General features: G+C 45.5%; 1 protein-coding gene across 1 annotated transcript; it reads left to right on the top strand.

Annotated features, from left to right (window-relative positions):
* On the top strand, positions 1–26,395 carry stxbp4 (syntaxin binding protein 4). Its single transcript, XM_034138387.1, has 21 exons — positions 1–42; positions 6,655–6,728; positions 7,237–7,332; positions 7,410–7,479; positions 7,589–7,663; positions 12,231–12,316; positions 12,668–12,791; positions 14,560–14,692; positions 14,919–15,025; positions 15,094–15,310; positions 16,005–16,071; positions 16,416–16,480; positions 17,104–17,200; positions 17,662–17,762; positions 18,516–18,605; positions 19,352–19,417; positions 19,947–20,117; positions 23,002–23,118; positions 23,246–23,295; positions 24,650–24,786; positions 24,889–26,395. The coding sequence occupies exons 1-21, from the start codon at positions 26–28 to the stop codon at positions 24,900–24,902; spliced, it is 1,974 nt and encodes a 657-aa protein (XP_033994278.1). The 5' UTR covers positions 1–25; the 3' UTR covers positions 24,903–26,395.
* Positions 26,396–27,201: the final 806 nt, after the last annotated feature.

The following is a 27,201-nucleotide window of genomic DNA, read 5'->3' as shown; positions in this document are numbered from 1 at the left end:
CTCCCAGAGGACTCTGAGGGACTCCATGTCTCTTCTCTCCCGGTAAGCTCCGCCTCTTCTAGCTCTCTTTTATTTTCAGAATACCTGACGATCTGCATTAAAGCCTTTTGTTTCTCTGCAGCTCCATTAAACCTCGTGCATGTGCTCAGTCATGCATGTTAACGTGACATACCCACACGTGTTTACAGGAAACTAATATTGTACCATTGCTCTAGGGTTATTCAACGTATCGTAACCTAACGTGTTAGCTGGCTGAGCTATGGAGCTAATTCTGTTTAGTTTGTTTGTGGAGTTATGGCAGGAAATTAGCTCCATACTGAGCGCTGTGAGAGACGTGTTAGCTGGCTGAGCGCTGTGAGAAACGTGTTAGCTGGCTGAGCGCTGTGAGAGACGTGTTAGCTGGCTGAGCGCTGTGAGAAACGTGTTAGCTGGCTGAGCGCTGTGAGAGACGTGTTAGCTGGCTGAGCGCTGTGAGAGACGTGTTAGCTGGCTGAGAGCTGTGAGAGACGTGTTGGCTGGCTGAGCGCTGTGAGAGACGTGTTAGCTGGCTGAGCGCTGTGAGAGACGTGTTAGCTGGCTGAGCGCTGTGAGAGACGTGTTAGCTGGCTGAGCGCTGTGAGAGACGTGTTAGCTGGCTGAGCGCTGTGAGAGACGTGTTGGCTGGCTGAGCGCTGTGAGAGACGTGTTAGCTGGCTGAGCGCTGTGAGAGACGTGTTAGCTGGCTGAGCGCTGTGAGAGACGTGTTAGCTGGCTGAGCGCTGTGAGAGACGTGTTAGCTGGCTGAGCGCTGTGAGAAACATGTTAGCTGGCTGAGCGCTGTGAGAGACGTGTTAGCTGGCTGAGCGCTGTGAGAAACGTGTTAGCTGGCTGAGCGCTGTGAGAAACGTGTTAGCTGGCTGAGCGCTGTGAGAGACGTGTTAGCTGGCTGAGCGCTGTGAGAGACGTGTTAGCTGAGCGCTGTGAGAGACGTGTTAGCTGGCTGAGCGCTGTGAGAGACGTGTTAGCTGGCTGAGCGCTGTGAGAGACGTGTTAGCTGGCTGAGCGCTGTGAGAAACGTGTTAGCTGGCTGAGCGCTGTGAGAGACGTGTTAGCTGGCTGAGCGCTGTGAGAAACGTGTTAGCTGGCTGAGCGCTGTGAGAGACGTGTTAGCTGGCTGAGCGCTGTGAGAGACGTGTTAGCTGGCTGAGCGCTGTGAGAGACGTGTTAGCTGGCTGAGCGCTGTGAGAGACGTGTTAGCTGGCTGAGCGCTGTGAGAGACGTGTTAGCTGACTGAGCGCTGTGAGAGACGTGTTAGCTGGCTGAGTGCTGTGAGAGACGTGTTAGCTGGCTGAGCGCTGTGAGAGACGTGTTAGCTGGCTGAGCACTGTGAGAAACGTGTTAGCTGGCTGAGCGCTGTGAGAGACGTGTTAGCTGGCTGAGCGCTGTGAGAAAGATGAAAGTTAGTGCTTTTTTATGGGTGTTTTGCAGTGGCGAGCCGTCAGGGCCCTCTAGGCCCTCTGTGAGGGCCTAAGATATTCCAAAAAATAATATTTAAAAACATTAAAAAAATATATATTTTTTTAAAATATATATTTTTTTAATATTATTTTTGTTATATTTTTCATTCGTTTTACCGAAAAAAAACTTGATTTAATAAAATAACATTTCCAAAGAAATAAATCCTTCGAATCTGCCTGTTCAGTCTCTGTTTGAATGTGAAGGGTTACATGAAAGAAGCTCGTCTGGCCCTCTCTGCGATTCACAGAGGGTTGCTATAGTAACTGAACGAGAGAGTAATGTCTAATGACAGTACATATCTTCCCTCTAAATGGGTGGGTTTTATTATCGCGGACTTTATGACGAGTTCCGCCCGCTGTGAAACTTTTCTTGTTTCCATAGCAACAACAACTTCCTGTCAACTGCGTGAACTCGCCTTCAAAATAAAAGCATGCCAAATTACACTTAAGACATACAACTGCAACGAAAGTAACAAACACAATGCAATATCATTTTCAATGTCAAAGAACACAAATTGGGTTCCCAGGTGTTGTTTTGTGTGGTAGAGGGTCGCTGTCATTGATGCGTTTTGCACCCTGGGCCGTTGTTTTGATATTCCGCTGAAGTATACGCTGTGACGTAATAACTCTTTTTTTTTCTTTTTTTCGAGGGAAGGGGTGGGGGTCAGAGGGCCTAGGTATAAAGCTCACGGCTCGCCACTGGTGTTTTGTGATCTGCAACATTAACGTGATGATCATAGCATCCATGCATGTGCACATCTGTAAATCATGCATGTCAACAGCTGCTGTGAAGGGACATACCAACACTTTCTAAAGGAAGTTATTATTGCTAGGGTAATTCAATATATATAGTAAGATAGTATGCTTGTTGATTAGTGTGAGAGCTGGTTGAACGCTGCACAAAAGATGCAAATGAATCATCTTGTATGGGTGTGTTGTTGTTGTGATGAACACAAGTCCTCATGCATGTGCACATCTCTCCATCATGCATGCTAACAGCTGCTTTAAAGGGAGATAGCAACATTATTTTTTAAAGGAAATTCATATTTTACCATTTCTTATCGGGTATTTAAACGTCTAGTAAAATAACAGACATATAGTTTAGTGGCTTTTTAAAGTGTGTGAAAAGATGCAAATTCATGTTTCTGTAAGGTTGTGTTGTTGTTCTGATGAACACAAGTCCTCATGCATGTGCACATCTCTCCATCATGCATGTTAACGGCTGCTTTAATACCAACATATTAAACAAAGAAAAGGTATTATTTCTCTTCTCTCACAGTCTGTATGTAACACATTCTTTTCGAAGTGTTTTTTTATATGTTTGTGTGCTATTTTTAACTCCTAACTCCTGCGTCTCTGTACCTTAATCCAACGACACGATGATGTATTTTTAGTCCTTTTTCTGAGATAATCCGTCTGTTTTGGAAAAACAATCTGCTGCACTTCCAGACAGGAAGTCTCTCATATTCCTGCTTTCCTCGTAGCTTTTGGGGCCGTATTGTTTATCGTTTCCTCTGCCTGGATGCTAGTTGGATTTGTGTGTTTGTCTGCAGGATGATTTGATATGAAACGAGGTGGAAAGGAGCCGAGGACGTTTTGTTTACAACTAGCTTCCACTGCTAAAGGTGGGACTTCTGCAGGTTGGAGCATTGCTGTGTGTGTGTGTGTGTGTGTGTGTGTGTGTGTGTGTGTGTGTGTGTGTGTGTGTGTGTGTGTGTGTGTGTGTGTGTGTGTGTGTGTGTGTGTGTGTGTGTGTGTGTGTGTGTGTGTGTGTGTGTGTGTGTGTGTGTGTGTGTGGTGTGTGTGTGTGTGTGTGTGTGTGTGTGTGTGTGTGTGTGTGCGAATGTCTTGTGGCAGGTGATGCAGATGATCAGGTATTAAGTGATCAGTTGAATTGCTCCCCTGTGTCTCTGTACGTTGTCGACTGTTTGTGATTTTATTTATAGACGAAGACACTGATGAGTTAATCATGGTTGGACTCTATAACTCCTCACCCTTCAGTAAAGGGAACTGAGAACTTCCACCACTATGTGCAAAATAAATACTATTACCATCATTACACACTCTCTGCTATATAACATGTGCCATATTATTAATAATGTTCTATAATAACGTGCAATTACGGATCTGCCACCACGTTGTTTTGCACGACTAAACACTGCTCGTCACTCTACAGTATTTTACATTAACTATGTGCCCGTCTGTGTTTCCTGCAGTTATATAATTGCTCTTTTTTCTGCACTGTTAGTGTGCAGTTGTATTGTTATGCTGCTGTGTTTACCGTCTCTTTGTGACTCTGGCACGACAATTTCCTTCAGGATAAATGAAGTCCTATCTAATCTTATCTTCTCTGATCTCTTATCTTTAGTGTCTCAGGTGTGAAGATTAAGTGAGGTGTTTTTGATTCGAGGTAATCTCATTATCTGTTTACGGCTCTGAGGCCTCAGCTCCTGTTGGGTCACCTTAACTTTCAGTGACCCAGAATCCAAAATCTGGATCATTAAAGGTGGGGTAGGTAAGTTTGAGAAACCAGCTCGAGATACACTTGTTGTTATATTCCATGGAATGCTCTTAACATCCTGATAGCAATGAATATCTGAAGTGCTTTGACAACAAATCCATAAATAAATATCATCTGTGGAAGCTGTAGTACTGTAAAAAGCACGACCAATCATCTGAGCCGGCCCGGCTAAAATAACTGGATGGCCTACCTGCCTGTCAGCCTTCCATCTGTGCACAAACTTATCTCGTGCCCTCATTGGTCATGTGCGCGTTCGTGTGTGTTGGAGGAGGGGCTCTGTGAGGAAGTGGCAGATTTCTTCCGGCTGTGTATTTTCAAATTCTAGCGCACTCTAGCTGGTTTCTCCAACATTACCTACCCCACCTTTAACCCTCGTTCCTCCCTTTAAAGAGTCCCTATTCCCTCTCCTGTAGTGTTTCATACAGGTGCTCAAATGTGAGTTTCTATCTTAAGTTGAAAATGATAAGAAAGCTACTACAACCTACGTGGGTGCGAAAGTCGTTTCTTGACCTTGGTGACAATATTTTTGGTTTTAGGGAAAAAGTCAATGGTTTCCTGAATGTTAACTCAATGACCCAAAATCTGGATCATTAACCTTCCCTTTAAAGAGTCCCTATTCCCTCTCCTGTAGTGTGTTCTACAGGTGTTAGTGCATGTAAATGGTCTGCAAAGGCTAAAATCCCTGTGTTTCCTCCAGAGGGAGTTTCTATCTTAAGTTGAAACAGATGAGAAAGGCTACTACTTACCTACGTGGGTGCAGAAGTCGTTGTTGTTTTTTTACCTTGGTGACTATATTTTAGGTTGTAGGAAAAAAGTCAATGGTTTTCTGATTGTGTTTTTTGGTGGTTAGCCTGAAATCTGTTGTTAACTCAATGACCCAAAATCTGGATCATTAACCCTCATGCATCCCTATTCCCTCTCCTGTAGTGTGTTATATAGGTGTTAGTGCATGTAAATGGTCTGCAGAGGCTAAAATCCCTTTGTTACCTCCAGAGGGAGTTTCTATCTTAAGCTGAAACTGATAAGAAAGCTACTACAACCTACGTGGGTGCGAAAGTCGTTTATTGACCTTGGTGCAAATATTTAGGTTGTACGAAAACAGTCAATGGTTTCCTGAATGTGTTTTTGGTTGTTATTCTGAAATCTGTTGTTAACTCAATGACCCAACATCTGGATCATCAACCTTCCCTTTAAAGAGTCCCTATTCCCTCTCCTGTAGTGTTTCATGCAGGTGTTAGTGCATGTAAATGGTCTGCAGAGGCTAAAATCCCTGTTTGCTCCAGAGGGAGTTTCTAACTATCTTAAGTTGAAACTGATGAGAAAAGCTACTACTTTATATACGTGGGTGCAGAAGTTGTTTCTTGACCTTATAATATTTTAGGTTTTAGGAAAAATGTCAATGGTTTTCTGATTGTGATTTTGGTTGTTAGCCTGAAATCTGTGGTTAACACAATTACCCAAAATCTGGATTATTATCCCTTGTGCCTCCATTTAAAGAGTCCCTATTCCCTCTGTTATATAGTGCATGTAAATGGTTTGCAAATGCTAAAATGTGAGTTTCTATATTAAGTTGAAACTGATAAGAAAGCTACTACTACCTACGTTGGTGCGAAAGTCGTTTTTTGACCTTGGGGACAATATTTTAGGTTTTAGGGAAAAAAATCAATGGTTTTCTGAACATATTTTTGGTTGTTCGTCTGAAATCTATTATTTACTCAATAACCCAAAATCTTGATCCTCAACCTTCCCTTTAAAGAGTCCCTATTCCCTATCCTGTAGTGTGTTATATAGTGCATGTAAATGGTCTGCAAAGGTTAAAATCCTAAAGTGTTACCTCCAGCGGGAGTTCCTATCTTAAGTTGAAACTGATAAGAAAGCTACTAGTACTTACGTTGGTGCGAAAGTAGTTTTTTGACCTTGGTAACAATATTTTATGTTTTTAGGGAAAAAGTCAATGGTTTCCTGAATGGGTTTTTGGTTGTTAGTCTGAAATCTGTGGTTAACTCAATGACCCAAAATCTGGATCATCAACCTTCTCTTTAAAGAGTCCCTATTCCCTCTCCTGTAGTGAGTGTTACAGGTGTTAGTGCATGTCAATGGTCTGCAGAGGATACAAATTGTGTTTTGGGTTGTTAGCCTGAAATCTGTGATTAACACAAGCTCAAGAGATGTGTATAATACCCCGCTGGTGAATTAAAAGTAAGCCTCTCATGCAATAACTAATCCCCTGTTAGAGCCTTTCATCTCCACCTGTATCAAATTAAATAATAACAAACTATTATCCTAAAAACACCTTTCCTGGGAATTTCACCTCCATTTATTTTTCTCAGAGCTTCTGTAGAAACGTATGTGTGTTCATAAGTGTGTTGGGGGGATATAGTGGGGGTTAAAGACCCCTTAAGCAGCCTGTGGTTCCGGCCCTGCGAGGTTCAGCCTGTCCGACACAGTGAAGTCTGTCTGAGCAGAAACTTCTTCACAGCGAGGTCACCGAGTCTTTAAGAGCAGAGCGCTGAGTTTATTGGTCTGAGTTGGAGGACAATCAGACAATCAGACAAACCTGAGAGTGTGTTGTGTGGCGGAGGATGAGGAGGAGGCAGAGGAAGGTTTCTGAATCTGTTCCTGTGCTTTCTGCTTCAGGAGCATCATGAGCCCGCACGGCACAAACAGAGCTGTTCAGCGATTGGAGTTCTGCAACTGCAAGAAGGGACTCGGTGAGCATGCTAACCCTAAATAATAATGATAATAATAATAACTGACATTTATATAGAAGCCTTTCATAAACCCAAGGACACCACACCTGACCTCTGTGACCTCTGCATGCTGTGGACTAATAACACTTAACGTTTGTGCAGAAATGTCTTTAAATGCTCTTATAGAAGTGTGCAGACAGCTTCTCTCTGTTAGCATCTTCTTAGGTCTGTGTTATCTCCAACTTATATTAGAGAATACCACACAAACAAGAATGAATGACCTTTCAAGTAAAGCAAAGAAAACTATATCTTAAAAGTTAGAATAATTTGTATTGGCAAAAATAAATATGAATATAATGTAGAAAAAAAGTAAGAATATTTTTGAAAATATAATAAAATAATAAAATGGAAAATGGAAAGAGAATTCAAATGTAAAATATTTGTAGGAAGTTTAAGAACATTTAAAAAATAAATAGGAACATTTAGAATATGCCAGACTCTGTAGAATACATCCTCTGCCTCTCATCAGGTGTGAAGATAATCGGGGGGTACAGAGATCTGACCGGAGAGGAGTTCGGTATCTACGTGAAGAGAGTGATCGCCGGGGGGCTCGCCGCTCAGGACGGTACGAGGGGTTTAGGGTTATTTATATTTTAAGTAATATAATTATTATTAAACCACATACCTGTCCGTCTCTTCCAGGTCGGTTAAAGTCAGGTGACCTGATTCTGGATGTCAATAACATCAGTCTGATGGACGCGACCAATGAGAGGTGAGCAGGTTATCTGACCTTTATTTATTTATTTGTACTTCATTCTAACCTCCTTATTCATTCCTGTTCTATATAAAGTACTTCCTGTCTCTGTTCCTGTCTCTGATAGGGCGGTGGAGAACCTGAGGATGGCGTCGCTGTCCAATCACATGACTCTGCTGATCGCCAGAGACGAGGAGTCCAGGTGAGACAGAAACAAACACTCAGGGGGAAATGAGAAAAAGGGGCTTTTTTACTTTAGCAATCAAACGTGCGCTCCTATTGGCTAGCGCTCCACATGTGACTATAGAGCGTCTCATAATACAGAAGTGTTTCTCGTGAATTCCTGGAGGAAGCGTTCTCTGATGATTCCTCTGGTTTCCCCAATGTGCCGACCCCCTAACATCAGCTGATGTCTCTGCAGTGAGACAGCTGATGTCTCTGCAGTGAGACAGGTGATGTCTCTGCAGTGAGACAGGTGACGTCTCTGCAGTGAGACAGGTGATGTCTCTGCAGTGAGACAGCTGATGTCTCTGCAGTGAGACAGGTGATGTCTCTGCAGTGAGACAGGTGATGTCTCTGCAGTGAGACAGGTGATGTCTCTGCAGTGAGACAGGTGATGTCTCTGCAGTGAGACAGGTGATGTCTCTGCAGTGAGACAGGTGATGTCTCTGCAGTGAGACAGGTGATGTCTCTGCAGTGAGACAGGTTGTATCCCGTCCTGTTGACCTCAGTCTTGTCTGTGTTTTGATCGGTCTTTGTCTCAGACTCTGATCTGAGCTGGCAGGCTGCTGTCGCCGGGGTTTTTCAAACAGAAACACACTGTGACACAATCAGGACGCTGCTGTCTGTCCACAGGAAGACACACACACACACACACACACACACACACACACACACACACACACACACACACACACACACACACACACACACACCACACACACACACACACACACACACACACACACACACACACACACACACACACACACACACACACACACACACACACACACACACACACACACACACTGACACACTGACTGAGGGTTAGGGTTAGCAACAGACTTTGACCCGTATTAATATATGAAACACAACGTAACACTACTTCTTAAACTAACTGTGGGGACATACAGTATAGCAACATCTAGGGAAATAGGGAACTTAGTATAGAAAATGTAAATCGAAATATAGAACAAATAGGGAATATTCTTAAATATTAAAACATTTAAGAAAATTCAGGAGAATCATAGAAAATCTCTTGAATGTAGAAATATTAAGGAACATTTTAAGATTCAGAGATTTAAAAAAAAAAGGATACTTTGGGGATTTTTTTAAATATATTGTTGGTATATATTTGAGAAACATTAAGAAACATGTTCAAAAGAACATTTACTATAAAACCTGAAATGGGGAAATAAAGATTTATGAAAATGAGCCGATGTGATTGAGTGAGTAGCAGAGGCTCACAGCGGTTTATAATGTTATTATATAACCTGTGTGTGTGTGTGTGTGTGTGTGTGTGTGTGTGTGTGTGTGTGTGTGTGTGTGGTGTGTGTGTGTGTGTGTGTGTGTGTGTGTGTGTGTGTGTGTGTGTGTGTGTGTGTGTGTGTGTGTGTGTGTGTGTGTGTGTGTGTGTGTGTGTGTGTGTGTGTGTGTGTGTGTGTGTGTGTGTGTGTGTGTGTGTGTGTGTGTGTGTTGAAGCAGCTTTGTGCCGACGCGTCAGGTTTTCACCTCAGAGCTCGACCTCTGCTGTTTTTTTTTTTTTGTTTCAAACTCAAAAATAAATGATGATATGAATGTGCAGCTGCTGCGAGGGTTTACTGTTCAGAGGAGAGAGGGGACACGGGGGATTTTAGCCTCTGCAGACCATTGACATGCACTAACACCTAGAGAACACAATACAGGAGAGGAACAGGGACTCTTTAAAGGTGATGCAGTTCCCTCTGCAGCCAGGAGAGGAACAGGGACTCTTTAAAGGTGATGCTGTTCCCTCTGCAGCCAGGAGAGGAACAGGGACTCTTTAAAGGTGATGCAGTTCCCTCTGCAGTCAGGAGAGGAACAGGGACTCTTTAAAGGTGATGCTGTTCCCTCTGCAGCCAGGAGAGGAACAGGGACTCTTTAAAGGTGATGCAGTTCCCTCTGCAGCCAGGAGAGGAACAGGGACTCTTTAAAGGTGATGCAGTTCCCTCTGCAGCCAGGAGAGGAACAGGGACTCTTTAAAGGTGATGCTGTTCCCTCTGCAGCCAGGAGAGGAACAGGGACTCTTTAAAGGTGATGCAGTTCCCTCTGCAGCCAGGAGAGGAACAGGGACTCTTTAAAGGTGATGCAGTTCCCTCTGCAGCCAGGAGAGGAACAGGGACTCTTTAAAGGTGATGCTGTTCCCTCTGCAGCCAGGAGAGGAAACAGGGACTCTTTAAAGGTGATGCAGTTCCCTCTGCAGCCAGGAGAGGAACAGGGACTCTTTAAAGGTGATGCTGTTCCCTCTGCAGCCAGGAGAGGAACAGGGACTCTTTAAGGTGATGCAGTTCCCTCTGCAGCCAGGAGAGGAACAGGGACTCTTAAAGGTGATGCTGTTCCCTCTGCAGCCAGGAGAGGAACAGGGACTCTTTAAAGGTGATGCAGTTCCCTCTGCAGCCAGGAGAGGAACAGGGACTCTTTAAAGGTGATGCTGTTCCCTCTGCAGCCAGGAGAGGAACAGGGACTCTTTAAAGGTGATGCAGTTCCCTCTGCAGCCAGGAGAGGGCCAGGGACTCTTTAAAGGTGATGCTGTTCCCCTCTGCAGCCAGGAGAGGAACAGGGACTCTTTAAAGGTGATGCTGTTCCCTCTGCAGCCAGGAGAGGAACAGGGACTCTTTAAAGGTGATGCAGTTCCCTCTGCAGCCAGGAGAGGAACAGGGACTCTTTAAAGGTGATGCTGTTCCCTCTGCAGCCAGGAGAGGAACAGGGACTCTTTAAAGGTGATGCAGTTCCCTCTGCAGCCAGGAGAGGAACAGGGACTCTTTAAAGGTGATGCTGTTCCCTCTGCAGCCAGGAGAGGAACAGGGACTCTTTAAAGGTGATGCTGTTCCCTCTGCAGCCAGGAGAGGAACAGGGACTCTTTAAAGGTGATGCTGTTCCCTCTGCAGCCAGGAGAGGAACGGGGACTCTTTAAAGGTGATGCAGTTCCCTCTGCAGCCAGGAGAGGAACGGGGACTCTTTAAAGGTGATGCAGTTCCCTCTGCAGCCAGGAGAGGGAACAGGGACTCTTTAAAGGTGATGCAGTTCCCTCTGCAGCCAGGAGAGGAACAGGGACTCTTTAAAGGTGATGCAGTTCCCTCTGCAGCCAGGAGAGGAACAGGGACTCTTTAAAGGTGATGCTGTTCCCTCTGCAGCCAGGAGAGGAACAGGGACTCTTTAAAGGTGATGCTGTTCCCTCTGCAGCCAGGAGAGGAACAGGGACTCTTTAAAGGTGATGCAGTTCCCTCTGCAGCCAGGAGAGGAACAGGGACTCTTTAAAGGTGATGCTGTTCCCTCTGCAGTCAGGAGAGGAACAGGGACTCTTTAAAGGTGATGCAGTTCCCTCTGCAGCCAGGAGAGGAACAGGGACTCTTTAAAGGTGATGCAGTTCCCTCTGCAGCCAGGAGAGGAACAGGGACTCTTTAAAGGTGATGCAGTTCCCTCTGCAGCCAGGAGAGGAACAGGGACTCTTTAAAGGTGATGCTGTTCCCTCTGCAGCCAGGAGAGGAACAGGGACTCTTTAAAGGTGATGCTGTTCCCTCTGCAGCCAGGAGAGGAACAGGGACTCTTTAAAGGTGATGCAGTTCCCTCTGCAGCCAGGAGAGGAACAGGGACTCTTTAAAGGTGATGCTGTTCCCTCTGCAGTCAGGAGAGGAACAGGGACTCTTTAAAGGTGATGCTGTTCCCTCTGCAGCCAGGAGAGGAACAGGGACTCTTTAAAGGTGATGCAGTTCCCTCTGCAGCCAGGAGAGGAACAGGGACTCTTTAAAGGTGATGCAGTTCCCTCTGCAGCCAGGAGAGGAACAGGGACTCTTTAAAGGTGATGCAGTTCCCTCTGCAGCCAGGAGAGGAACAGGGACTCTTTAAAGGTGATGCAGTTCCCTCTGCAGCCAGGAGAGGAACAGGGACTCTTTAAAGGTGATGCAGTTCCCTCTGCAGCCAGGAGAGGAACAGGGACTCTTTAAAGGTGATGCAGTTCCCTCTGCAGCCAGGAGAGGGAGACAAACACTCAGAAATCTGCTTCATCAAATCTTGGAAATATAACATTATTTTATTCTGCATTCAGATTTATAGTTAAACTCAAATATCCAAATTAAACTAAATAGTAGTTCAACATTTTAGGAAGACAAACAACACGATTACACAGAAGTTAAATATGCAATACAAACTCAATAAAATAAAAATATGTATACACATTTTTTTTCAAAAAAAGAATGTTCAAAAGTGTAATATCATTTTGCATGCAAAGCTTTGACAGAAGAAAACGTGACATATTTAATATTTTAAATATATTTAAACATATGTAAATATTCCTTCTTAATCCTAATACTTTCTGCACATTCAGTTTATTTGATTTATTACACTTCTCTTGATATGCATGTCAATAAAAGTCTTAAATCACCATAATAAAAATAAGGTTAATTACAGCCAAAAACCTACTTTTATTGCAAACAAATTACAGTCGTTTGAATGCACAACGTGAATGTGAATATTATCACTAACGCTTTCCTCCAAACATTTATTTGATTAAGTTTCTGTGTTTCCGTCAGGAGGGAGTTCACTGAGCTGATGGGAAAATACGGATCCAATAATGTCTCGTCTTCAGGATGCATCTCTCCCACACAGACCACCACAGGTAAGACGCATGCACGCACGCACGCACGCACGCACGCACGCACGCACGCACGCACGCACGCACGCACGCACGCACGCACGCACGCACGCACGCACGCACACACACACACAAAGAACGTTTTCTAACTGTGCAAAACTGTGCTCACTTTGCAAGGTGTCCCCGTTCTTCTGACTCTGCACACATGTCGTCACCTTTTTAAATTGTCCTCACTGTTCTCATGTTGTCCTGAAGTCGCTAACCTCATGGACATTTCTTTGAAACGTCCTCACTTTGCAAAAACGATGTTATTAAAGTGATCTCTAAGTGACTCCATTTCCCATCATCCTCTCTGTTCTTCTTCGTTGGTGTCAGGGAGGCTGACGGACACGGCCTCTTCTTCTTCTTCCTCCCGGTCGGAGAGTCCTCAGCTGCTCAGTCCTAAAGAGGGGGTCAGCGCCCCGCCCCCCAGCGCGCACCCCCCCCTGCACGCCTTCAGGTAGGACGCTTTATTGAAAGGTCTCCTATCATACAAGAGTCACTTTGTGATGTCTTCTCTACATCAATAAGTGTCCCCGGTGTGTCCCCCGGTGTGTCCCCGGTGTGTGTCCCCGGTGTGTCCCCCGTGTGTCCCCCGTGTGTCCCCGGTGTGTCCCCCGTGTGTCCCCGGTGTGTCCCCCGTGTGTCCCCCGTGTGTCCTCGGTGTGTCCCCGGTGTGTCCCCGGTGTGTCCCCGTGTGTCCCCGGTGTGTCCCCGGTGTGTCCCCGGTGTGTCCCCCGGTGTGTCCCCGGTGTGTCCCTGTGTGTGTGTCCCCGGTGTGTCCCCCGTGTGTCCCCGGTGTGTCCCCCGTGTGTCCCCGTGTGTCCCCGGTGTGTGTCCCCGTGTGTCCCCGGTGTGTCCTTGTGTGTGTGTGTCCCCCGTGTGTCCCCGGTGTGTCCCTGTGTGTGTGTCCCCGGTGTGTCCCCCGTGTGTCCCCCTTGTGTCCCCGGTGTCCCCCGGTGTGTCCCCCGGTGTGTCCCCGGTGTGTCCCCCGGTGTGTCCCCGGTGTGTCCTTGTGTGTGTGTGTCCCCCGTGTGTCCCCGGTGTGTCCCCCGTGTGTCCCTGTGTGTGTGTCCCCGGTGTGTCCCCCGTGTGTCCCCGGTGTGTCCCCCGTGTGTCCCCGGTGTGTCCCCGGTGTGTCCCCCGGTGTGACCCCGGTGTGTCCCCCGTGTGTCCCCGGTGTGTCCCTGTGTGTGTGTGTCCCCGGTGTGTCCCCCGTGCGTCCCCGGTGTGTCCCCCGGTGTGTCCCCGGTGTGTGTCCCCGGTGTGTCCCCGGTGTGTCCCCCGGTGTGTCCCCGGTGTGTCCCTGGTGTGTCCCCCGGTGTGTCCCCCGTGTGTCCCCGGTGTGTCCCCGGTGTGTCCCCCGGTGTGTCCCCCGGTGTGTCCCCCGTGTGTCCCCCGTGTGTCCCCGGTGTGTCCCCCGTGTGTCCCCCGTGTGTCCCCCGTGTGTCCCCCGTGCGTCCCCCGTGCGTCCCCGGTGTGTCCCCCGGTGTGTCCCCCGTGTGTCCCCGGTGTGTCCCCGGTGTGTCCCCGGTGTGTCCCCGGTGTCCCCCCCCGGTGTGTCCCCGGTTTGTCCCCGGTGTGTCCCCGGTGTGTCCCCGGTGTCCCCCCTGTGTGTCCCCGGTGCGTCCCCGGTTTGTCCCCGGTGTCCCCCCCCCGGTGTGTCCCCGGTGTGTCCCCGGTGTGTCCCCGGTGCGTCCCCGGTGCGTCCCCGGTGCGTCCTCGGTGCGTCCCCGGTGCGTCCTCGGTGTGTCCCCGGTGTGTCCCCGGTGTGTCCCCCGTGTGTCAGGAGACTCTCAAAGTGTCAGGAAATAAACCCCTCTCTCTTTTCCTCCGTACCCACATCTCTAAAAACGGGGGAACAACGGAGCTGATCCAGATTTGCTGCGTCATGACGACATTACTAAAATGTGGGCGGGCTTTACACCCACGGGCCAATCAGAAACGTTGCTGTCAGAAACAATGAGACGTGTTCTGGAAGTAATACGGTCTGTGTTAGACCCAGAATCATCTCTTTAGTAACAGCTGAGAGAGGGGGGGGGTGAGGCTAGAAGGATCTGTTTGGTATTTGGAGCAAAACACTTCAGAGACATGTTTTTTATATATTTGTATACATCTGAGACCTGTAATATATGCCTAAAAATAGTATAACCTTTAAATACAAATACAAACAATAATAATAGTTTGTTTATTGTTAATTGTTTGTTGTTTATTGACTCTCCTCGCAGTGACAGTGGGATCCAGCTGATCTGCGTTTCCAAGGGAACGGGCTTGGGGCTCGTCATCAGGGGCGGAGCTAACAGAGTCGACGGACCAATGGTGTTCATCCAGGAAGTGGTTCCTGCAGGAGACGCCCACAAGGTCAGCGGACGGTCTATTTTATTTAGCAATTTATAAAACATCTTATAATCATTTAATACAAATATTCTCAAATAGCTTTTTATTTGGAATTGTATTTCTAAATAAAAAAAAAAAAAAATAGCATTTCTGTTTTTTTTACATTTTCTCAATCTTTTTAGCCTTAATTATGATTTGAAAGATCTCCATCATAAACATGTAACATGTAACATGTAACATGTATGTTCAGGACGGCCGTCTGCAGGCCGGGGATCAGCTGGTCTCCATCAATAAAGAGTCTCTGATCGGGGTCACGTACGAGGAGGCGAGGAGCGTCCTGACCAGAACCAAACTCAGGTACAAACACACCGTGCGATATTGATCTTAACTTATAATGAATATTAACGTCCTCTCTGCTGGTTCAGACCGGACCCCACGGTGGAGATCGCCTTCATCCACCGCTCCTCCTCTTCCTCTGGGCCCCACAGCCCCGTCTCCCAGCAGGGGGCGGGGGGAGGATCCGTGCCCCAGCAGAGGGCCTCGATGCTGGGGAACTCAGGAGCTTCAGGGGCCCCGGGGACCAGGATCACCTCCAGCAGGAACCCAGTCTGTGAGACCCTGCCCCCCGTCAGCGTCAGGCAGGTGAGGAACACATGAATAAAATAGATATGAATGGGTTATTATTAGGGCTGTCAAGTTAACGCGTTAATAACGCGTTAACGCAAAAAAAAATTAACGCCACTAATTATTTTAACGCGATTAACGCATGTGTATTTTTTGTCCTCGGCCGCCCCGTAGTTTCAGAGCGCATCGAGTGTAAAATACCATCTACAAGCTGATGCTGACAGCCCCGCTCCTGCCGCCCGCTTGTGGCAGACCACACTTCCACGCTCACCGGCAGGCCCGGACTGGCCATCGGGAGGACCGGGAGGGAGTGTGTATGTGTGGTGCGACTCGCGCGAGCGAGGCACACCTTACGTGTTGTTGTTAGCATCTGGTGCTAGCTAGCTGCGCTGACGGATATAAGGAGCTGTTTCAATGACATTTCGCCGACAACTGCGCCGAGCACTTGACTTTATGCAGGTAGCCAGCCAGTGGGACATTGTACGAAAAGTCAGCACACTCAGCACGGATAGTGCACGCTACATGATTGCAGCGTCCAGGCAGCTCCCATTCGAGCATATATGCCTTGAGCGGCACATAGCTCCTCCAACGATCCATCACAGTGTCTACACACACACACACACACACACACACACACACACACACACACACACACACACACACACACACACACACACACACACTCATTATTAAGATGTGTTAATGTGTGCAGGTGAGCGTTCCTGCAGTGATAGCCGAGGTGACGCCAGAGAGCGACAGCAGCGCAGACACAAACACCGGTATTTATATATGATGTGTGTGTGTGTGTGTGTGTGTGTGTGTGTGTGTGTGTGTGTGTGTGTGTGTGTGTGTGTGTGTGTGTGTGTGTGTGTGTGTGTGTGTGTGCGTTCCTTTATTACAATGGGACTCACATAAGGAGCCGTGTGTTGTACTGGATGTGGACAGACTCTTTGTTTAGAAAGGAGCAGGACACAATAAGAGACATTTTCTGCAGTGTTTCCAACATTCTTCGAACACGTCGTCGCCATGAGAGTCTGCTGGATTCTCTATTTGTGCACGTCAGTAGGCATGTTGCACCAACAGTAATTATTTGTAGTTGTTAATGATAGTGTTTGTGTTGCAGAGCCTCCTCACAGGAAACACCCGCTCAGAACAAACTGTCGCCTCAAACTGGACAAGCTGGAGCAGGTCTGAGAAGCATATTTATTTATACTATTATTATGTATTTCCCTTTAATTATTTTATTTATTTTAATTATTTATTTATTTATTTTATTTATTTTATTTATTTTATTTATTTTATTTATTTTATTTATTTTATTTATTTTATTTATTGTATTATTTTATTAGTTATATATATATTATTATATGATATCATTGAGCGCAGTGTGATGTCAGCAGTTCAGTTTGTAGGTCACATGCTGCCTCAGGCCTCTGCTGAAAACGTATCCTCCAAATCTGTTAATTATTCTGTTTTTAAATAAATGAAATGAGAGATTTTATTCTTTATGATCTGAGGATTCTCTCAGGTGGAAATAAAGATGTGAAAAACATTTATTTAATATCAAACATGGAGCAGAAACTCAGAGGGTTTCATTTGATTGGAGAGTGACAGCATGCACGTTCACCACTGTGTATTGATGTGTGTGTGTGTGTGTGTGTGTGTGTGTGTGTGTGTGTGTGTGTGTGCGCGTGTGTGTGTGTGTGTGTGTGTGTGTGTGTGTGTGTGTGTGTGTGTGTGTGTGTGTGTGTGTGCGCGCGTGTGTGTGTGTGTGTGTGTGTGTGTGTGTGTGTGTGTGTGTGTGTGTGTAGGCTCTGTGTGTGTTAGGCTTGCAGCTCTCTGGGTCTCAGCAGCAGACCCTCCTCTGCAGACTGAGAGCCGACGCTGCAGGAACCGTGGCCTTCGCAGGTAACACTAATCCCCCTTAAAGATACCCTTAAATCCCCCTTAAAGATACCCTTAAATCGCCCTTAAATTGCCCTTAAATCCCCCTTAAGTTAACCCTTAAATACCCCTCACTCTGATGCATTATCGTTATGTAACCCTTAACATGTTCTCCTGTGATGTGATGTCCCCTCTGATTGGATCTGAAAGCTAGACACAGACCAGAGCACAGATTACATTTGGTCAATTGATGTTGTTTACCGTTTCTTTCTGGGTTTTGATTCCCTTCTTGGTTGTTTGTGGGTTTTCTCTTCACTTTGCAGACTTTACATTATATGTCACGTTTCTTTCATATTCGCTCTCTTTTTCCACATGTTGCATCGCTTTATAAACTGTTTGCATCTGTATTATATCTCATTTCGGTTGTTTTTGCTTCTGTGTTGTATTTTAAAACCTGCATATTTGTGTAACTTCTGTTTGTGCAGATTTTGAGAGTCAGGTGCGGGATCTGTTCAGGTCTCAGCTGGACGACTCGAGCTTCTCGTCTGAAGATCTGTCCGCTCTGTTGGAGTCGCCGAACACTCGGGTACGAGATCACTGCAGAATAAAAGAAATGATGCCGAAAGCAACAACAACTTTATGTCAAATGGGGAAACATTTAAGCATTCTGAAAAGGTGGAGAAATAAAACAAAGCTTTCATGATTTGGTACATTCAGAACAAACATAATGACAATATACAGAATAGTATTCAGTGTGTTCCTGAAGTGACCCGCTCTCTCAGCTGATCACATCGACCTCATCGATCTGTTGACGCTCTTATTCTGAAAAACCTCTCTCACTGCCTGAGAGAAAGCACTCTGCACGCTCTTATTCTGAAAAACCTCTCTCACAGCCTGAGAGAAAGCACTCTGCACGCTCTTATTCTGAAAAACCTCTCTCACAGCCTGAGAGAAAGCACTCTGCACGCTCTTATTCTGAAAAAACCTCTCTCACTGCCTGAGAGAAAGCACTCTGCACGCTCTTATTCTGAAAAACCTCTCTCACAGCCTGAGAGAAAGCACTCTGCACGCTCTTATTCTGAAAAACCTCTCTCACAGCCTGAGAGAAAGCACTCTGCATGCTCTTATTCTGAAAAACCTCTCTCACAGCCTGAGAGAAAGCACTCTGCACGCTCTTATTCTGAAAAATAATCTCTAACAGCCTGATTTGTTTTTTAAAGAAATGTAAAATAACTTTATCGATTAAATTAATTGTGTGTGTGTGTGTGTGTGTGTGTGTGTGTGTGTGTGTGTGTGTGTGTGTGTGTGTGTGTGTGTGTGTGTGTGTGTGTGTGTGTAGCTGTGTAGGTCGGACTCAGAGGATCTGGAGGAGATGGAGAGGCTGAGGAAGGAACACATCGAGGCTCTGAGGGAAATCAAGAGGCTGCAGGTAACACACACACACACACACACACACACACACACACACACACACACACACACACACACACACACACACACTCACACTCACACTCACACTCACACTCACACTCACACACACGCACACGCACACACACACGCAATTTTGTCTCACAATTTACAAAATGCTGACTTCCCGTTGACTTCCTGTTTCTGAACTCCCGTTGACTTTCGGGCCGTTTCTCAATGTGGAGTACGCTTGCTTGGTAGCACATGTCTTCCGAGTCACTTGCTTCAGAAGCGAGTCAAGAATACTTCCTGGCATTCGGAAAACAAAGAGTGGAACAGGCTAGCAAGTGTGCAGGTGTGCGTCATATGAGAGGCCCCGCCTCTTACATCTTCCGTCACAGATTTGGGGAAATTGGTCCGTGCGCAAAGCATTGTGGGGATTTTAAGGACGCGAAGTCTACCCATGTGCAGCCTCGAAATTTCCCCCAAACCAAGGACACGGCCTCGGTGGAATTCCAAGTATGCTGGAGATTGGAACAGTCCTTCGGCGGCACTCGATGACGTAGCATCCTTGAAATATTGCCTTGGAAGCCAATATCCTCGCGATTGAGAAACGGCCCCTGTCTATGATCTCCCGTTGACTTCCTGTTTCTCTACTCCCGTTGACTTCCTGTTTCTGACTTCCTGTTGACTTCCTGTTTCTCTACTCCCGTTGACTTCCTGTTTCTGACTTCCTGTTTCTGACTTCCTGTTGACTGCCCTCTAAAGGAGCAGATGGGCGAGTCTCACAGAGTTCACCATCAGACGGAGGAGGAGCTCAGTAAAGTCAAACAGGTGAGGCTGAAAATAAACCAGAACATGTGGAGTTTAAAAACAGTGTGGGCTTCTGAAGCAGGTGAAGCTGCACACACACACACACACACACACACACACACACACACACACACACACACACACACACACACCACACACACACACACACACACACACACACACACACACACACACACACACACACACACACACACACACACACACACACACACACACACACACACACACACACACACACACACACACACAGGCTTTTCTCAGAATTTGACTTTTTTCTCACATTTTGAAATTGTTCTCATGTTTTGACATTTCTCTCAGAATTACATTTTTTATCAGATTTTAACTTTTTCTCGGAATTTGACTTTTTTCACAGAATTTTATATTTTACTATTTATATTTGACTTTTTCTCAAACATTGACTTTTTTCTCAAATGTCTCTCCACAGGAAGTGAAGCTCTGTTTTCTCTCCACAGGAAGTGAAGCTCTGTTTTCTCTCCACAGGAAGTGAAGCTCTGTTTTCTCTCCACAGGAAGTGAAGCTGGTCTCAGAGGAGAGTCGGGCTCTCTGGTCTCGGGTGCAGATGGCGGAGGCGGCTCAGAAGCAGGCCAGAGGAATGGAGATGGACTACGAGGAGGTGATCCACCTTCTGGAGGCCGAGATCGCCGAGCTCAAGACTCTGAGGGCGGTAACAACCAATAAGGTGACAGAGAATTGGGAAATTCTCACTTTTCTCTGTTCGGGCCGGGACACTTGTGCGCTACCCGGAATATTTCTCTCCAACGTGCGTTCCATGAGCAATAAACTGGACCAGCTTATTTGTTGAAATTGGGGTCAATTCCAACAAATAAGGATATCGACGGGACAAACGGTCAAAGTCAACTTTAATGTCAATCTTTCAGTTTGTGTGTACAGACAGAGAGATCGAAATACCGTTTCCCACAATCCAGAATACAAATATATATAAAAATATTTTGCGTTAACGCGTTAACGTGTCCTCGGCCGCCCCGTAGTTTCAGAGCGCATCGAGTTTAAAATACCATCTACAAGCTGATGCTGACAGCCCCGCACCTGCCGCCCGCTTGTGGCAGACCACACTTCCACGCTCACCGGCAGGCCCGGACTGGCCATCGGGAGGACCGGGAGGGAGTGTGTATGTGTGGGGCGGGCGAGGCACACCTTACGTGTTGTTGTTGTTAGCATCTGGTGCTAGCTAGCTGCGCTAACGGATATCAGGAGCTGTTTCAATGAAAACAGAGGAGCGACATTTCGCCGACAACTGCGCCGAGCACTTGACTTGATGCAGGTAGCCAGACAGCACACTCAGCACGGATAGTGCGCGCAACATGATTGCAGCGTCCAGGCAGCTCCCATTCGAGCATATATGCCTTGAGCTGCACATAGCTCCAACGATCCATCACACACACACACACACACACACACACACACACACACACACGCACACACACACACACACACACACACACACACACACACACACACACACACACACACACACACACACACACACACACACACACACACCACACACACACACACACAGAATATTTGTCATTGTTCAAATGATAATAAACAAACATATAAAGCATAGTTGTCCACTCATATGTTGATAAGAGTATTACAAACTTGAAAAATATCCCTCTAAGGTACATTTAGAACAGATACAAAATGTGCGATTAATTTGCGATTAACTATTTTAATCGACTGACAGCCCTAAAAAATATGTATCAAAATATGTATATACACAATCAACAGACATTTATATATATATAAAGTTTATTACCAAATTCAGCCAACTTATAAGGGACTGTGGATAAGTCTTTGTCTTTACTTTATTTGGTTTTTTTAAATCTCCCAATTCATCGTAAAAACTCTTGGAAAATTCACAGAATTATCCAGTTTTTACTTTTATAAATTAGCATAAAAAAATAAGTCATTTTTAATCTAACCAACAAGGATTTCTTTTTTATAGGTAAAACTTCTAGGAGTATTTTTCTGACCCTGCTTCCCCTCCATCTTCATCATCATCATCATCATCATCTTCATCTTCAGTGAATCTTGGTCAGGGTTTTTTTGCTCTGTGTGTTCAGCGACGTCTCCTCTCTCTCCGTCCGGTTCATTTGACAGAAATCTGTCCAGCAGCCTGCAGCTCAGCAGATCTGAAGCTGACAGACGCTAAACACAAAGTGCCGACTCAGGCTTTTCTGACAGTGTCAAAATCATACGAGCACTTCAGCGCTGCACTGCAAACACACTTTGTGAATATATCATGACTTCTTCTCGCTGCATGTTTGAGCAAATCCCTGAAATGTGGATACCTGACATTCTTACCAATGATTTGAAAGTGTTTGCACTTAAATCTCAATCAATATGAACCCATTTGGCCTGATGGGGGCACTGTAATCAAAACTCAAAATGTTGCATTTTAGTTCCAAACATTGGAATGGTCCCGGTGCAAATTTGGCCATAAATCTTCTAATCTGTCTAATAATTAAGATGTTTGATGTTAAAGGTGGGGTAGGTAAGTTTGAGAAACCGGCTCGAGTGCGCTAGAATTTGAAAATACACAACCGGAGGAAAATCTGCCACTTCCTCACAGAGCCCCTCCTCCAACACACACGAACGCGCACATGACCAATGAGGGCACGAGATAAGTTTGTGCACAGATGGAAGGCTGACAGGCAGGTAGGCCATCCAGTTATTTTAGCCGGGCCGGCTCAGATGATTGGTCGTGCTTTTTACAGTACTACAGCTTCCTCAGATGATATTTCTTTATGGATTTTTTGTCAAAGCACTTCAGATATTCATTGCTATCGGGATGTTAAGAGCATTCCATGGAATATAACAACAAGTGTATCTCCAGCCGGTTTCTCAAACGTACCTACCCCACCTTTAACCGATAGTAGGCGAATGAATCACAGAAGTTTTGGACATAAATTAATGAGCGTCCTTTAAATTGTCCTAAAACCTGTTGTTTATGTTTAACACTGGTGTAGGAATGATACAACTGTACACTAACAGTGCAGTACAATAGCTGTAGAAAGAAAGATGGACAATAATTAATGTGAGAAACTGTACGGTATTGTAACATTACAAAAACACAGTTACCCCAATCAGCCTGATGGGGGCGCTGTAATTATAAATATAAATGTTGAACTTTGAAGAGGAATGACTCCAACGCTTTCTCTTACTCTTTAGGCCTTTCATCGGAAAACGTACAAGTCCACAAATGCTTTTATTATGCAAATCAAGACTTCATCATTTGATTTGTCAAACACTTTTAATTACCAATATTGTCCTGATATATTTTATAACAATGTGAATAACACTTGTGTAAAATCATTTTTGAAATCTCCCAATGGGGTGCCAGTTTCAAACATGGGAGTGGTTGATGTAAATGTTTAATTAAGCTTCTGGAAACTGTTCCCAAAAAGATGTAGACATTTACCGATAGTTGGGTAACGGATCACAGAAGTTGGGGTAATACATTAATACTGTTGTGGGATAGTAGTAAAGAGAGGTCGTGCGTTTCAGTATAAACGTTGTTTTTTTGGTTTCACCCCCAGGACGATGCGGAGGATCTGAAGAAGAAAGTGGCCGTCCTCGAGTGTCAACTACGGAAGAGCGAAGCGACCAAAAAGGGCTTTGAGCTGTCGACGGGGAAACTGCTGAGCTTCGTGGAGGTTAAGAAGAGTCAAACTTTTATTCTTTATTTATCTTAAAGTCATTAAATCTACGTCAGGCATCAGTTCTGTGTTTCACAGCGTGATCAATATTCAGTTATTAATCAGACTCTCTCTTGTTCTGCAGAACATTCACGAGTTCCTGCTGGAGAGTCAAGCACCAATCAAGAGCTTCAGGTAGTGTGTGTGTGTGTGTGTGTGTGTGTGAGTGTGTGTGTGTGTGTGTGTGTGTGTGTGTGTGTGTGTGTGTGTGTGTGTGTGTGTGTGTGTGTGTGTGTGTGTGTGTGTGTGTGTGTGTGTGTGTGTGTGTGTGTGTGTGTGTGTGTGTGTGTGTGTGTGTGTGTGTGGTGTGTGTGTGTGTGTGTGTGTGTGTGTGTGTGTGTGTGTGTGTGTGTGTGTGTGTGTGTGTGTGTGTCTGAACTGGGCTAATGGGCTCAGCTCTCTGCAGGATCTCTCATTATGTGACTCCAACTGTGGTGTCTGGGTCACACACACACACACACACACACACACACACACACACACACACACACACACACACACACACACACACACACACAGGTAGGTCACAGTTAGCTCTCGTTAGCGGCTTTCCTGACTTAAAGACACCACAGAAGAAGAACTTTTACCCTCCTTTACTTCAGTGTCTTTTATTATCTTTCCTTATCACACGGCATTGGTTCAATACTCGATGCTGATTGGTCTATTTCGAATATTCTGCGAGGGAGAGAGGAAGATAGACGGGAAGTAAACACTCAAGGGAACAGCAGAAGAAGTCAGACGGGAAATATAAAGTGTTAAATGTGATGTAAACAGGATGTCCCTCTATAGTTGGGATGTAGGTGTGATTGAAGGCTCCACCTGCAGCTCCTCACCTGCAGCTCCTCACCTGTCCGGCTCTTCCTCTGCAGCTCCGGAGACTTTACCCTCCTTTACTAACAAACACTAAGAAGAAGACAGACAGGAAATGAAACTATGAAATGAATCTTGATGTAAAGCAGGATTTCCCTCTATAGACGTGAGGATGCAGTTTAGATGCTTGGTGTTGGGGAAACACTGAATGTCCTCTTCCAACATGAGAGTAACATGAAAGGTATCCCAACTGTAGCTGTGAACATGACAGGATGTCTGATTACCTAGAAGAGCATCAGGACTGTTTGAGGCATATGATAGCTATGTGATGAACATGATGATTCAGCCTCTATGGAGATAGACATATGACAAGCATGCTCATTTCTGACGTGGAGCTAATCTGAAGTAAACATTGAATACTGCTTTCTATTCCTCCATCTTGTGACTGTGTAACTCCCTCTCTTGGATATCAGCATGTGAAGGACACTGTTCAGGAACTAGTTGATGCTCTGTATGTGATGACTCCTTCCATTCTGGAGAGGATCACAGATACATGGATCCTGAGATTGAAGCTCAAGCCGGAGACCAGGGAGATTGTTCTAACACTTGGGATGTATGTTAGGTATCTGATCCACCTGCACATGTGTAGTTCCTCACCTGTCCGTCTCTTCCTCCGCAGCTCCGGAGATGTTAAAGTTGGTGTGTCCTCCCCAGGCCCCGCCCCCCGACACAGAAAGACCCCCTGGACGGCGCTGACTCTCGCTCAGGAGGCCAAAGACCTGGGCAGGACAGTGAGGTCCCTGCTGGAGGCGGACTGTAAGTGATCTGAACCCAGCATGCCCTCCTTCCTCTGCATGACATCACCCCTCCTCTCTGGAAGGAACCTGCCTCTGAGGTTAACTGTCCTCCCCGTTGCAGTGCTGACCTTCTAGAGGATTCTACAACGTCTGCAAGACAACAACAACAACAACAACAACAACCGTGAACCCAAACTGTCCCTGAACCTCCTCAGACCCTCACTTCAAAGTCAACTTTATTGTCAATCTTTCAGTTTGTGTGTACAGACGGAGAGAAATACCGTTTAAGATTCAAAAGATTCAAAGGTTTTATTGTCCTATCAGCTGCAGTGTAGAAGAAGAGGGCGGAGCCACCGGGGATAACAACCAATAAGGTGACAGAGAAGTGGGGAATTCGGGTCAATTCCAACCAAAAAAAGTGACTGTCATTGATCCATGACTCACTGTCATTGATCTATGACTCACTGTCATTGATCCATGACTCACTGTCATTGATCCATGACTCACTGTCATTGATCCATGCACTCCTTATTGGCGAGCACAGCAGAGGGTTTCTTTAGCATTGCAGATCTCTCTGAAAGCAGAGCGTGAAACGAGCAGCTTTTCATGCGTTTCTACAGGTCACTACTCTGTAAGGAAATGGACTTTATTAACATTTAGATTTTGACCAATTGACGTTTGTTTGTACAGGATAACAGACTAACTGGCCTTCTGTTCATCTGGAGATTTACGGACTATTTGGGTTTTGGAAACACCTGCAGAACCACATATTTTGAAAAGACATGCAGTTAAAGCTGTGCTGCAGAGCTTCCACGTCACACAGCGTTAGGTTTTCTTTAGCATTTAGAGATGGTGCCAAATGAAAAAGTGAGTGATGGACAGACTCCCAGAGCGTTGGTTCTTCAGACTTTACCCATCCTCTGTCTCTTTAGCATCAACCAATACCTTCCTTTAACGAGCAATAAAAGGGAATATCAAACTTCATATACAGTCGGCATTACCTGTAGCTAAGAGTGAGTTAGAAAACACGACCTGTAGCTGCACGTCTCTCTGTTACTAGCTTTATGTGTGAGAGGCTGGATGCTGTAGATTAGACAACGAATCATCGAGCATCACAAGAGGAGGAACCCCAAAAGAAACTCTTACATCCAAATACGAGGGGTGAACAGAAACGATAAAGGAGTCACAATATCCGTCCGGGAATATCGTAAAGCAGCGATGAATAAAGGACAGCCTGATTGGACGCTGTAGATGCTTTCATCATGTTTGCTGTGTGTCCTCTGTCTTTGTCTGAGTAAATGTTCTGGAACAAACTGTCTGCACATCATGGGTTCTTCTTTGTTAAGAGAAAACGTTTCAGTCATTCTTATTTTGGTTCAGCCACAGCTTAAGATTGAGAGAAGTCGAGGCAAACAGAAGCACCAGATATAGTCTAAAGAGCTTTGTCACAAGTTAGATGTGAAATATCATTCGTGCAATGTTGTGAAAAAACAGCTCAGAGTTTCCAGCGTTTGGATGTCAATGCATCCTCGAACATATCAAGCCTGTTTTTACTCATGTGACACGACAACATGGTGACTGAGATGAATGCACTTTTTGTTTTAACATATTAATATTAAAGTGGGAATCTGGGCAACGTCCCCCAAAGAGATGTAGTGTGTCCAATACTTTAACCTGTTACGCACCATCTACGGTACCAGGCGGATAAACGCGTCATTTGCAGGAAACAACGTCTAAGGAATCTTAATATTTGATAAAACTATGAATGTTTTATATCCATGTAACGGGAAGAAACTCAGCTAACTGATCTTTTTAATTTTTTTTTCCAAAAAAAAACCCACAATGCTAGCACTCAGCCTCTGAATTAGCCACGAGCGAAAAAATGTAACCTAAAACGGCACTTAAACTCACTCATAACTCCCTTATTACTTATCCTAGATGCACAGCCAACCACTCGTTTTTGGTGTCCTGGAGACACTGAATCTAACGGTGCCCTCCTCAACACTCAGCTAGGTAGCTAGAAACGCTAACATGGTTTACCTTGGTCAAAACTGGTCTTCAATGGCATTAAAACGATAAAAAAAACGATGCTGCAGTTAATCCATAGGTTCATCCAATGTGTCTGTGTCCTCTTTGAAATGATTTCTGATAATCCATAAGCAATAAAACTGCTTTTTCGTTTCCAAATGTCAGAGCGAGAGATCGCTCCACTCTGCTGCACATTTACATGCACGCAGCCCCCACCTCTTCTCTTCACAATGAGTGTGTGTGGGGGCCTCCCCCTTCGATTCTATTGGCTCTAACGGTCAGAAAGAGGTGTCAACCATCAAAATCGAGCAAGGGGGGCCAGAGATATGGAAAAAAAAAACATTTTCACCCAAATCACCTCAGAGGTGGAGTGGTTTTGGCTAAACCTCTCTAAAAAGGTAAAATG

Source organism: Trematomus bernacchii, unplaced genomic scaffold (assembly GCF_902827165.1).
Source record: "Trematomus bernacchii unplaced genomic scaffold, fTreBer1.1, whole genome shotgun sequence".
Lineage (NCBI taxonomy): Eukaryota > Metazoa > Chordata > Actinopteri > Perciformes > Nototheniidae > Trematomus > Trematomus bernacchii.
This window is presented reverse-complemented; position numbering and strand designations above follow the sequence as displayed.